General features: G+C 35.5%; 1 protein-coding gene across 6 annotated transcripts; it reads left to right on the top strand.

Annotated features, from left to right (window-relative positions):
* The first annotated feature begins 4135 nt into the window (after positions 1-4135).
* LOC118050521 (uncharacterized) lies at positions 4136-11868 on the top strand. Of its 6 annotated transcripts, none has more exons than XM_035060892.2 (13): positions 4136-4339; positions 5522-5602; positions 5717-5822; positions 6318-6407; positions 7658-7771; positions 8040-8234; positions 8701-8835; positions 9526-10031; positions 10251-10350; positions 10458-10517; positions 10939-11031; positions 11135-11254; positions 11370-11868. In XM_035060892.2, exons 1-13 carry the CDS (start codon positions 4323-4325, stop codon positions 11685-11687), a joined length of 1935 nt encoding a protein of 644 aa, XP_034916783.1. In that variant the 5' UTR covers positions 4136-4322; the 3' UTR covers positions 11688-11868. The 6 variants fall into 6 exon arrangements, with proteins under 6 accessions (XP_034916783.1, XP_073266383.1, XP_034916785.1 ...); XM_073410282.1 differs by having other exon boundaries at positions 4139-4339; positions 5426-5602; XM_035060894.2 differs by lacking the exon at positions 4136-4339 and adding an exon at positions 4672-4914.
* The last annotated feature ends 295 nt before the right edge of the window (positions 11869-12163 follow it).

Raw genomic sequence — 12163 nt, 5'->3', positions numbered from 1 at the left:
TGTACAAACTAAGTCGACAATGCATTGTATTTTTTATTTTTATTTTTTAATATTAATAAATTAAAATCATTAAAAAAAATCTAAAAAACATCAATTTTAAAAATTTTCATGCAACTAAAAATATTTTAACAGAAGATTGAACCACAAAAACAAACAGATAATTAACCAATCAATTATTTATATAAAAAAAGTGAAAATAGTATTATTTAGAAAAAAAATAAAAGAAAAAAAAGTGATCTTGTTTTGACTAGTTTTTTTTTAGATTGGCATCTTATAGATCAATTTAGGTTTTAACTAAATCATGTTAGGTCAATTCTCCGACTAATTTATTAAAATTTGACTCGATTTGAACTTTGAATTACGGATCAACTTGTTATATCAAGTTTTAAAACAACGTTATATACATTAACATAATACAATGCTCAACTTCTTATTATTACGAAGTGATATGAGTTAATATAAACATTTCACCTAATTTTACTAACCTTTAGGTCATATATTTATATCTTTTATATATTTTGATGATAACAATAAAATGAAAAATTAGATTAATAACATGCTTGATTGAGAATAAGTTTTAAAGAGGTTTATATGAATATCACATTAACAACCATAAAAGATTTTATGAAGAAATTAATGAAGATGTCCAGGATGCAAAGAAAGTGAAAGCTTAGAATTAAATGTTCATTTTAGTGCTTATATAAATCCTTATATCTTATTTTAATAGTACAACTAAAATGAACTTAAATATTTTATTTTACATGCATTAATAAGATTGATATCGGACTAAGAATTCTCTAAATAGAAATATGTCGAATCTTAAAATTTATGGGAATCGGTTGATCACTTATTCATCAAGGATGAACATTTAGAAATCTACAAGAATTGATCGACTAATTGACCTGATCAATCTGAATCAATCGTCTATTTTAGTAATGACATTTCAATAACTAAAAACAATTGAATTCTTTTGAAAACTTATAAATAACTCTCATTTATGCTAAAATAATAATAAAAAGAATATCCTACATGACTCTTAAACACTAAGTTGTGAGAAACTATTTCAATTAAAATACATACTAGAAATCATTGATTCTATACTCTACGTTGGGATAATTTAAACTTTTATATTATAATATTATTCTCATATTTACTATACTTAAAACACTTTTAAATATCCTACGTATGAGTGAGTGATCGATACACAAGTTTCAATTGTATTATCCATGTCAAGAGAGAATGTAAACAAAAATCATACAATTGTAAATATGTGAGAGTTTATAAGAAAAATATGAGAAATTCTTAGTTATCGGAGAGGGACATCACTATCGCCGAGGTAAAATCTCGAAGAGAGATTTGAGTGATTCTTTTGAAAGTAGCCCCGAAGATATGGTAAGTTTTGAGGAAGTAGCCAATGGGGATTACATGAAATTGCTGGACTTGGATAACTCTGCAGACGAGGAGTGTTACAGGAGCAATGTGAATGCCCATGTCCCCAGCTCTTCGTGAGATAGGGTCTTCAGGTGCCCAAATATCTGCTAATAAACCCTTACTTGTTGAAACCTTCCTTGGACGTTTACCGAATGGAAAGGAATCTATAGTGGCTTCTTCTAGCTCAGATGCCATTGATGTAGAAATTAGTTCCAGTCAACTGAAAGACAGATCCTTTGGAACTTCCCGAGCTGATTTACTGCATGAAGATGAAGGTCCTGCAGATTCCTTTGATATTCTGGGCAACAGAAGAGGCACCTGTAACACTATGGATTCTGGAAAAGTTTCTGATGGTCGGACCAGGGATCCTGGATCTGATTTGGACACTGAGATGCTGAGCATACCTAGTTCTAGATATGAGGGCCTGAAGTTTCCAATTGAAGGTGAACTTGGTTCTAAACATGAACTTGTCTGGCTCGCTGTTCTTTGGACATTCAAGCAGATTGAATGGCTCAAAAGATCTTGCGTGCTCTTAAAATGGAAGGGAAAATCTTACCCAAGGAGAAGGCTTGCACGTTTTTCACTTTACCGCTGTCGAGTTTCTCTGCTTGCCGTCGGGGGAAATTTCGAAGCTTTTCGGATCCGGATTTTCTCCTTGGCTTAGATTCTCTTGCCAGAGACATAAATGCAGGTGTTTCCGATGTAGAGGCAAGAAACTTGTTTGCAGAAGCATGTTGTTTGGAGGAGCTGTTCTGCCTCTTTGAAGAATTCCTCCTGGATGGGAAATCTATGGTGTATGCAGATCTACCTTCTGAACCATTGAGTGGAGGTGATTCGATGATAGACATCCTTCCGGGTGGTGTAAATATAAAATCTGCCTCCAAATCAGCTTCTTCCAATCTTTTGGTGGCACTGTTGCGGTCCTTGCGGATGCATGGATGTGATACTGTTTCTGCACTTCCTGTTCTTCACATTTTTGCTTGCGTGGCTGGAGAGAAGTTTTTATCCCTCCATCCAGTCGTGCCGTGCATGGTGTCACATTATGTGTCTACTTCTTGAATGTGCTGAAAAGAGGTTTAGAATTTGTTTATTAAAAAACTTAATGATAGGGAAGAGTTTGAGTAAATAATGATTGTGTAAGGATGTATTATTCCTAATATACCTTAACCTAAAATATTTTATATTGTTATTTGATTGTTATTTTAAGTAGTATTTTTATCCATTGATCTTGTCTAATATTCAAGACATATCTCTCTTTGATTGAAAGTTTCTTTTTTATTGGGTTAAATACTAACTATTCTAAGGGTCAAACTTATTTTTTTTTTTAAAATAGATAAGTCTTAGAATTCTAAATGACAAACTAATTATAATGAGATTTTTTGTATCTTGACAAAACTCTAATGGATAATAACAAACCGGTTATGATATTTATTTTGTATTTTTTTTTAAATATATGATAAAAATAATTTTATATTTCTTTATAAAATATGCATGAAAAACTTTTAGAATCTGAATGTATGCATAAAGAAAAAACATATTTTTTTTTGAAAATAGAAAATTATTTTTTTTTGAATTTTTTTTAATTTTTAGAGAAATTATGTATTTTTAATATTAGGTTTAAGTCTACAATTCAATATTATATAAAATTACTGGAAAAACACGAGGGATCACAAATATTTTTAAAATGTCATTTGAAAATTTTGATTTTTTAATATTATATTATAAATATTATTTTATTATTAAATATATATTGAGCTAGATTCGGCCCAACGGATTAAGCTAAAACAAATCTAACCTAACATATCAGGCTTGGCTCAAAGCCCATTCCAATATTTTTTTTAAGTGGTGAAATATTTTTTGATATAGATTCATCAAATGACATTATATATTTGAACTTGTATTAATAAAAAACATAATACTCAAGTATGGTTGGTATTTAAAATATAATTGTAAATTTATTAAATTATGTATTTGCAATTTTTATTCTTTAACTTTTTATTTTACATAAAGTAATTATATTATTAATAAATTATATTTATTTAAATTAATCACAATAATTATTATTATTAGTACTATACTTAATTCTCTCTTACCTTAAATCCTTTAACAAAACAACATTTTCATTTGAGAAAATTTAAGGAATTGATCTGGCAGTGAAGGAGATCAGATTCTTTTTTTCACTTGTGTTATTAAAACCTTAAATTAAACATTTTTTTTTTAAAATTTAATCGACGTATTTGATGGATCAAAGATATTAAAAAAAACATTTCTATGGAAGAATTGTTAAATTCAAAATTCAAAAGAATAATTAAATAATTAATTACTTGACTTCATTACATTAATTGACATCCTCAGTAGCTGTACGTGGAAACAGACACAGAGCCCCGTGACTCCACACCCACTCTTGTCTCTTTTGTTCTCTTATAGCATAATCAAATTAAATAAATAATATATCTTAACCAAAACATTTATTTTCGTAATTTTTGAACTAGATTTTCCCTCCCTCCCTCTCCCTCTCCCTTGATTTATGGAAAAAAATAAATAGTTTCCTTGCTTGGCTAATGGCTAGTAGCTCAGCTGTATCTTTGTCTTTGTTCCCGTTTTTTAGTGAAAGAAAGCGAAGATTTTTGAATCATCCTTTCAGCCAGAAGAAAAGAGAGAGGCACTGCTGCTGCTGCTGCTGCTGCTGCTGCTAGTAGTGTTTGGACTGATACTGCTTCTACGACGTTTCCTTTTCAAGTCTCTGACTTTCTTCTCAACTCAAGAGAGGAGGCACAAAATAGATACTAGTAATACAAGCATTTTCAAGTTTGGCTTGGACTTCATCTTTTGCTTTTCAAGAAAAGAAAATGGGGTCTTTCAGTGCCTCTTAATCATCATCGTCATTGTCAATGTTCCTTCCTTCAAGGTTTCTCTCTCTCTCTTTCTCTCTCCATTATAATTTGTCTGCTCCATACCATTTTGAATTACATTCTTGCATGCATATCTCTCTTTGTTTGGGATATTTGAAATCTGAAAATGAGTATCTTTCCTGTTGTTTTCTTCTGTTTGTTTTTTGGGTCGAGTTTGAAATGTTGATGGACTCGGTCAGGAGGGAGGAAGAGAGAAAAATACCTGCTTTGTGTGAAAATTGAAAAGGAGAGACAGGGAGAGAGGGACCACTGCTAATAACCCGTCCTTGAGATAGTTCTTTTGCTTCATTGTCCTATGGACTGTAACTCTTGCATACCAAAAACCCCTCTACTCCATTAGTCAATCCATTGCTGCTTCTTGCCCCCTCTCCTCTCCTTTTCTCTTTTAAATACAAATCCCAATGTTTTTGGCCCATGACCCATCACCAATTTCTTTTTGGATTAAGAATTGGAATGAAACAAAGAGTGACTCAACTTCATTTGAAAACCTTTCAAGGGTGTGTGGTTTGTGGAATGCCGTAGTTCTTACTAACAAAGGAAACAACTTTTGTCTTCCATGACTGTTAGGGAGGTACCCCACTTTCCCCTCTACTTTTCCATGACTGTCTTTGCTTTTCTTTTTTTAAGCCCTTTACTTTGACTTGTTAGATTTTCGTTTCTCTTTTTGGAGCCAGTCATTCATATGGTCATGATTTACAGAATCTACTGCCCTTTTCCTCTGCTCTGATTTTCATGTGGTGAAAACAAAGCAATTGGTTTGGTGAAAGAAACTCACCACCCACACAAGCGATTCTACTTGCTCTTTTCCCCCCCTTTCTCTTTTTATGGCCTTCCTTTTCAAGTTGTATCGGTATGGTCTTTCGCTAGAAACAGAAGTTGCCCGAGCTCACACTTGTGTTAATTGTTTTTGTTTGGTTGTGTTGACAATGACAAGTAGCTGTGGCATTCATGAATTTTTTTGTCCTCATTACATGTTCACACTTCACAGGTTGCACAGTTTTTCCTCTAATTATGCATCTCATTGTGCCTTTGTCTTTTATATTATCCTAAGATTGTTCATGTTGACTAAAACCCTTTCTTAGGTTACCACTTTGATGTCCAGGTCCTTTCTCTTAGCATGGATCTGTAAGTTTTTATTATACTTGTTTGTACATGGCATAAATCCTATCTGCGTACAGAAGCCAAGATGCTTGGGGGATTTTAGAACGTGCCAAGCCCTGTGATCGCAGGATGTGTGACTCTCCAGTTATGCTCAGCCAGTAAGTCCCCCCCCCCCCCCCGGTGTCTGGTTCATTTCTCCGGTTATAATTGGAACCCTGCTTTAATGCTCACTTCTAATGCTTTCTTCAACTTTTTACTGGCAAAATCTGCAGAAGTGATTCTACCTCTAAAATTCTGTATTCTAAGGTGACCTATGACAATTCAAAAGCTCAGCTAGATCTTGCAGATGAAGTCTGGAGCACCAGCTCTTCATTGGAGGTCAGTACTGGCTGACTTTTCATTTTCACTCGGGGTGGTGGGAGGCATTAGAAGAAGGATTGGGTTCTATAACAACAAAATGTTGAACAAAAAATGCACTTTAACTTATCCATATTGGGGAGGATTGGTTGCTCAATTTTGCTCTCATAATTCAGCACATTTGGTGCCTTCTTTTGATATTAATTTCTTCAATTTTTACTGTAGTTGTCAACAGAAGCACTTAATTTGTTATTTGTATGTAGACCTTTAAACTATGACAGCTTAATTAAATCTGAAAAGGGTAGCTTTGATTGGAAGTTCCTGTAAATTATTTGTCTTGGATCCAAAGGCATAAGCTTTTGTAGCACAACACTCGGATCTATAGTATTTGGTCTTTAATTTGATAGTTATGTTTCATCTTCTTGACACTTTTGGAGGTGCTATTTTCTTGCTCATTCATTTAATCTGTTTTTATAGTTCAAAAATGCAATTCATGTGGATTTTGATGTTTTGCAGGCAAACAATGTGAATGAAGAGGCTGGAAGTTTTGCATCGTGCATTAGAAGCAGCAATCCTTATCCTTATAGAATCCAACTTGAACGGGATGTAAGATCTCTCCTCCTGCAAGCCTCATAGTCACACTGTTGTTTTGTTGAGTTTTGGTCTCTGACTTGCATTTCTTATGCATTTGTTTGTGAAACCAGGGGATTTTAATATGCACAGTGTTGACAATAGATCTGAAATGCTTTTGTTATGAAAAACAAGTTGAGATTCTTTTGAGCTGGTAGTCAATAATTGATGACAGCTATAAAATATGATGCATCGGAAGATGCACAAAAGAGCACTATCTGTGTTATGTATGCCTTTGATGGATGGCATAAAACTAGATATTTGAATGACCTTTAGTTAAGCCAGTTCCATGCTCCCCAGCACCTAAAGCAAGGGGCTTTTTCATTATTGCTGCAAATAGTGCTTTTATACTCCAATTTTCCCGGTGCTTCATTGTTTCCTGATGCAGTGATAATAGTCTTGGGCTTTCAACCACAAAGTTGCAGGTTCATGTCATGAGAGTAGACACTTAACAGAAACCATCGAAGAATTGTACCGCCTCCAAAGTACAAATTGACCCTCTCATGACCCCTTAAGTGGAAACATAGCTGGTAATGGGCTTCTAATTGGCTGAGAAAAACACCCTTGTTGTGATTCATCCGGATAGTATCTCACAGTTCCAACAGTTTACTAGAGGCTTTGCTATAGGCATTTCATGCTGAACTTTTGTCTGTATTATTAGGTTGTGGAACATGACTTGTGATGGTTGTGCTAAATATGCTTAGAGGATGTTTACGACTTCAAAACCGGTGCTTTTTAAAAAGGCAGGGGGGTGATTGCACAACTGCATTGATGGTTTTTGAGAAATAACAGTTGGTGACATTTAAGTTCTGCCTTCATGACAAGGAAAGTATCGGCGAATAAAAGAAATTTGTAGTGGCCCTGTAGGACTGATATTTTGCTTTATGTTGAGTTTGAAGTGTAGAATGTCTAAAGGATGAGTTTTGCAAATGATTTAGTGTGTTGTCTGTAAAAGTGCACTCCAGATAGCTCCTTTGCAGTCCATGGAAAGTACTTGCATGCCACTATCCTTCCTGTACTCTTCTAAGTGAGGCATCATGCTTTGAATTGGTATCTGCTTGCTATCTTCAATTGCCTCTTAGCTATCATATGGTGACTTAAATTGAAGTGAGAGAGCATCTTACTGCATCATATTGTATCTAATCTTGTTGATGTGTGCATGGAAATTTAGTTAATTGTTGTTGGATCATAGCTACCTTATGCTTATGGATTTGCCTCTATAACAGGTATGGAGATTACAACAGCAGTTGCAAGAAGAGATGGAAATGCATGCTATTCTGGAAAATGCTATTGAGAAAAATACAGTAAAATTATCTAGTGCATCATGCCTCCCACACCATGTACGTTGTTTTCTTTCTAAAGTCTCTTTTATATGTGCATTTTCATATGCTGCTGAGCAGTCAGGGGAGCAATTGCGGTTAAGTGCCTAGAATTCTTCATTAATAATATCTCTCTGTTTCCTGTTGATTCTTGATGTCAAGAGATATCAAGCATATGTGACAGTATCAATTTGTAGTTAGTACATCCTATCCATATTTGACTCTATTGTAAATTTGAAGGTCCATCTTTCTAGGGGTTTTAACATATTGTAAAATCCTCTTTCTTCAGTTTGAACAGGCTCAGGAGCTTCTGTCCACTATTGCAGTACTGGAGGTCACAGTTTCAAAGCTTGAACAAGAGATTGTTTCTTTGCATTTCCAACTAAGTCAAGAGAGAAATGAACGAAGGCTTGCTGAATATCGTTTGAGGCAGTCAGCTTCTCAATCATTATCTGCTTGCTCCTTTGATAGCATGAAAGAAGAGGTACTTGTCATGTTTCTTTTCACACATGGCTTCTCCTGAGTAAAGAAATTTATGTGCTTCTTCCTTATTTGACCAAAGTTTCTTATCTTTCACATTATGCAAACATCTTCATGTAAATCACATTTGACATCTTCTTATTATTGCTGTCTCTGCAGTGGTGGTGGTCATTTGCTATCAAATCATTCTATCATTGTCCTGCATCCATGAACATCAACTGGTTTTATTCACTTCAATGAAGCAATGAATCTTTTTCTTATCAACAAACTCTATACTTGTCATTAGAGGAGTTTTCCATTGCCTGTACGAGTATATTTTATTTGTACTTTATATAAGACTTTCGGAACTTGCATATATTTTGATCTAGCTAAGCATTGCATGTGTTCTTTTGAAATATCTATGTTAACAAGTGGCATGCTAGCCTTTACACGGAAAAATTACTGCAATGTAACTTTCTATGCTTTTCCAGATTTCTTCTTCTTCTTCTTTGAGGAGTCTGAAGCATTCAGATTATGAACTGCACCAATCAGAGAAGAATAACTCGTGTAAACACCAAGCATCTGAATCTACTGGTGAAACATCTGGTGCTCAGTCTTTGATGGAGGTATCTGCTGGTTTCGCTTTGCTTGTAGAGCTTTTTGATTTATGTTCATGTGACAGCTGTAGTCTACTGTACTTGTAGAATTGAATCTTTAAGTAGTCAGTTTCTTTTTTATTTGAGTCTGTGGTGACCGTTTTGGTATATATATGTTGTTGATAAAGAGGCAAAACTGTTCCATGAATAATTTAAAGCATACATTACATAATATTTGCTTTAAGTGAGAATATGCAGCTTGTATTCTGGGAGATCTGGTAATATGATTTAGATGCATCTGTGGTGGAAGGATGTTATTTTCTCACTTTGAAATGCTAAAATTATTTGCACATACACCAGCTAAGAAAATGGTTAAGTCTAAACATAAATGAGGGATCAAGGTCACAGTTTGTAACCATTAAGCAAAATGTTGAGTCCAGATGATGCTCAACAGTCAAAGCTCCTTAATCTATACATACTCAGAAGTCCATTTTCTGAACAATTCTTGGACAATTTAAGGTTGTACTGCTGGTTATTCTACATTTTATCTCTTGCATGCATGTGCTCCTGTTCCTCCCTCCCTTCCAACTCTCTATCTAATAAATCTTTCCTGTCTATTACTTATAGTAATAGATGAATTATTGTAAATGGTAGTGATAACTCCTTTCCAGTAATTCCTAATCACAGTATTAGGCATTTGATTTGTGGTACTTGGATCAGGATTCAATGAAGGCACCAGAGTTTTTCCATGAGAAGAAAGTATCCGTGCAGACAGATGCCAAATCCACTAAACCTGCAGAGCTCATGAGGCTTCCAAAAGGAATGCCGCCTAAGGGCCTTTGGGACTACCCTAATCAACTTTCAGAGGAGATGGTAAGATGTATGAAGAATATTTTCCTGTCTCTGGCAGATTCTGCTGTGCCATCCATGTCCTCTGCTTTAGAGAGCCATTCCTCACCTGTGTCACCGAGAGGACATCTGTCCAGTTCATCATGGTGGTCTTCATCTGAGCGCTCAATGATTTCATCATGGGTGCAGAGCCCCCAGATTGACATACAAAGTAACTCTGAAGTGTTGGCATTGGGCAGTGTCTTTGATCCCTACAAAGTGCATGGCAAGTTGAGTTGGGCAGACATTGGAAACTATGGTTTAGCAACTGAAGTTTCTTGGATGTCAGTTGGAAAGAAGCAACTAGAATATGCATCGGGGGCATTAAGGAAATTCAGGTATAAGAGTTTTAAGTGAGCCATTTGTTTGAGCTTTGCATTTCATTTTGTAAGTTGAATCAAACAGGTCTAGAAACATAGAATAATTCGGTTCTAATGAGCTTATGCTCCCATTACTTTGACATATTTATTCTTTTTTTACTTGAATGTTTGTGTGGTTATCTGGGATCAGATCTGATAAATGTTGTTTTGTTTTCTTGTTTGAAACTTGGGGGACAGAACACTTGTTGAGCAACTCGCCAAGGTGAACCCTATCCATTTGAGCTCCAATGAGAAGCTCGCTTTCTGGATCAATCTGTACAATGCTTTGATTATGCATGTGAGTGTCTTCACTTCTATCAGGTGTAATGTGCTAAAATTACATGGTGCGATGTGGGTCATTTCATAACTTTAAAGTTTATGTTCTTAAATTTCTATTTTAAACAGGCGTACTTGGCATATGGAGTCCCAAGGAGTGACTTGAAGCTCTTCTCGTTGATGCAAAAGGTTTGATTCTTGACTAAACATCTACTTTTTTCTCCTCCTCGGTAATTTGCTGTAAAGATAGTTTCTTGTCATCATCATATGCAATTCAAAAGCCCCAAGTAGTCAGCATTATATAATAGGTTGTTGTAAGTGGCCTCTGGTTTCCAGTAACTCTAATAGGATAAAATAGATTATTGCTCTTGAAGGGAATTGCTGTTGTAGGCATGTGTTATGGTATTAAAAGGCAATGGATTCATGTAGTTATCTGGATCGTGACAAATAATCGAGTTTGATAAATCTCCACACCAAACATAGCGAGATTCTTTAGTATCTGGAACATTCTTGATGTAGTGGTTCCTAGCAGATTCATGTGTTTGATTGATTGTTTACTGGTTTTTGCACTTGATGAGTGTCATTGATGCGATTTGGTTGATATTTCCAGGCTGCATACACTATCGGAGGACATTATTTTAGTGCAGCTGCCATTGAGTATGTGATTTTGAAGATGAAACCACCTCTCCACAGGCCACAAATTGTACGCCTCCCCACCCCCCCTATCTTATCAACAAGTTCTCTGTTTTTGTGCACATCTTGAACTTCATACCCTGGTTAACATTTCTACTCAACACAATTGCCAGGCTTTACTTCTAGCCCTTCACAAGTTGAGGCTATCAGAGGAACAGCAGAAGTCTGTGATTGATGCACATGAACCTCTTGTAGCATTTGCCCTAAGCTGTGGAATGCACTCATCACCAGCAGTAAGAATATTTCATGTGCTATATATTGATGAAGTATATTTTATCTTTCAGAGGTCGTGTTTATTATGTATATTTAGTTATATTTGGATGATATTCTGATGAACGAAAAATGCAGGTAAGGGTGTTCACTGCTAAGAATGTGAGAGAAGAACTTCAAGAAGCTCAACATGATTTCATTCGAGCTTCAGCTGGAGTGAGCACCAAAGGGAAGCTATTGTTGCCAAAAATGCTCCATTGCTTTGCTAAAGGCTTTGTGGACGATACGAATTTGGCAATGTGGATTTCACATTACCTTCCACCCAATCAGGCTGCCTTTGTAGAGCAATGCATTTCACAAAGGCGACAAAGCCTTCTTGGCTCACGTAATTGTGGCATTCTTCCCTTCGATTCTCGTTTCCGTTACCTTTTCCTGCCCGACAAAACTCCACTTTGATGATGATGTTGATACTAACCGCACCTAAAATCTGCCTGTATCTGGGAAATTCAATACAGGATTAATGTTAGGTTCCAAATGTTGCTAACATAATTAGGTTGCATCCCCCTGTTAATGACGCGACCTTTCTTGATAACAGTGAGGATGGAAGCAGTTTTTCTGAATAGTTCTTGCTTACAAACCTGCTATCCCTTGGCCTGGTGTAGCACATTTTTTTATGGGTGCTCTGCGTCTGTCAAACATCAATGGGAAACCAGCACCTAGCAAACACAGCCCTCATCTGGCTGCCATGTTCAGCGCACCACTAGAATATCACCACCAGCTTGCATTCAGAAAAGGAATAAAAGAGTGTGTGTGTTTCATTAAAGCCAATATACACCAATCAGCAACGAACACTGTATTTGAAAGTCGACTACGTAGTCCCATGCATCTGATATACAGCAGCATCTTACTTTTTCACACTTTCTAACCATTAC

This window comes from Populus alba, chromosome 7 (genome assembly GCF_005239225.2).
Source record: "Populus alba chromosome 7, ASM523922v2, whole genome shotgun sequence".
Classification (NCBI taxonomy): Eukaryota; Viridiplantae; Streptophyta; class Magnoliopsida; order Malpighiales; family Salicaceae; genus Populus; species Populus alba.
Note: the sequence above shows the minus strand (reverse complement) of the source record. Positions and strands in the feature narration are given on the sequence as shown.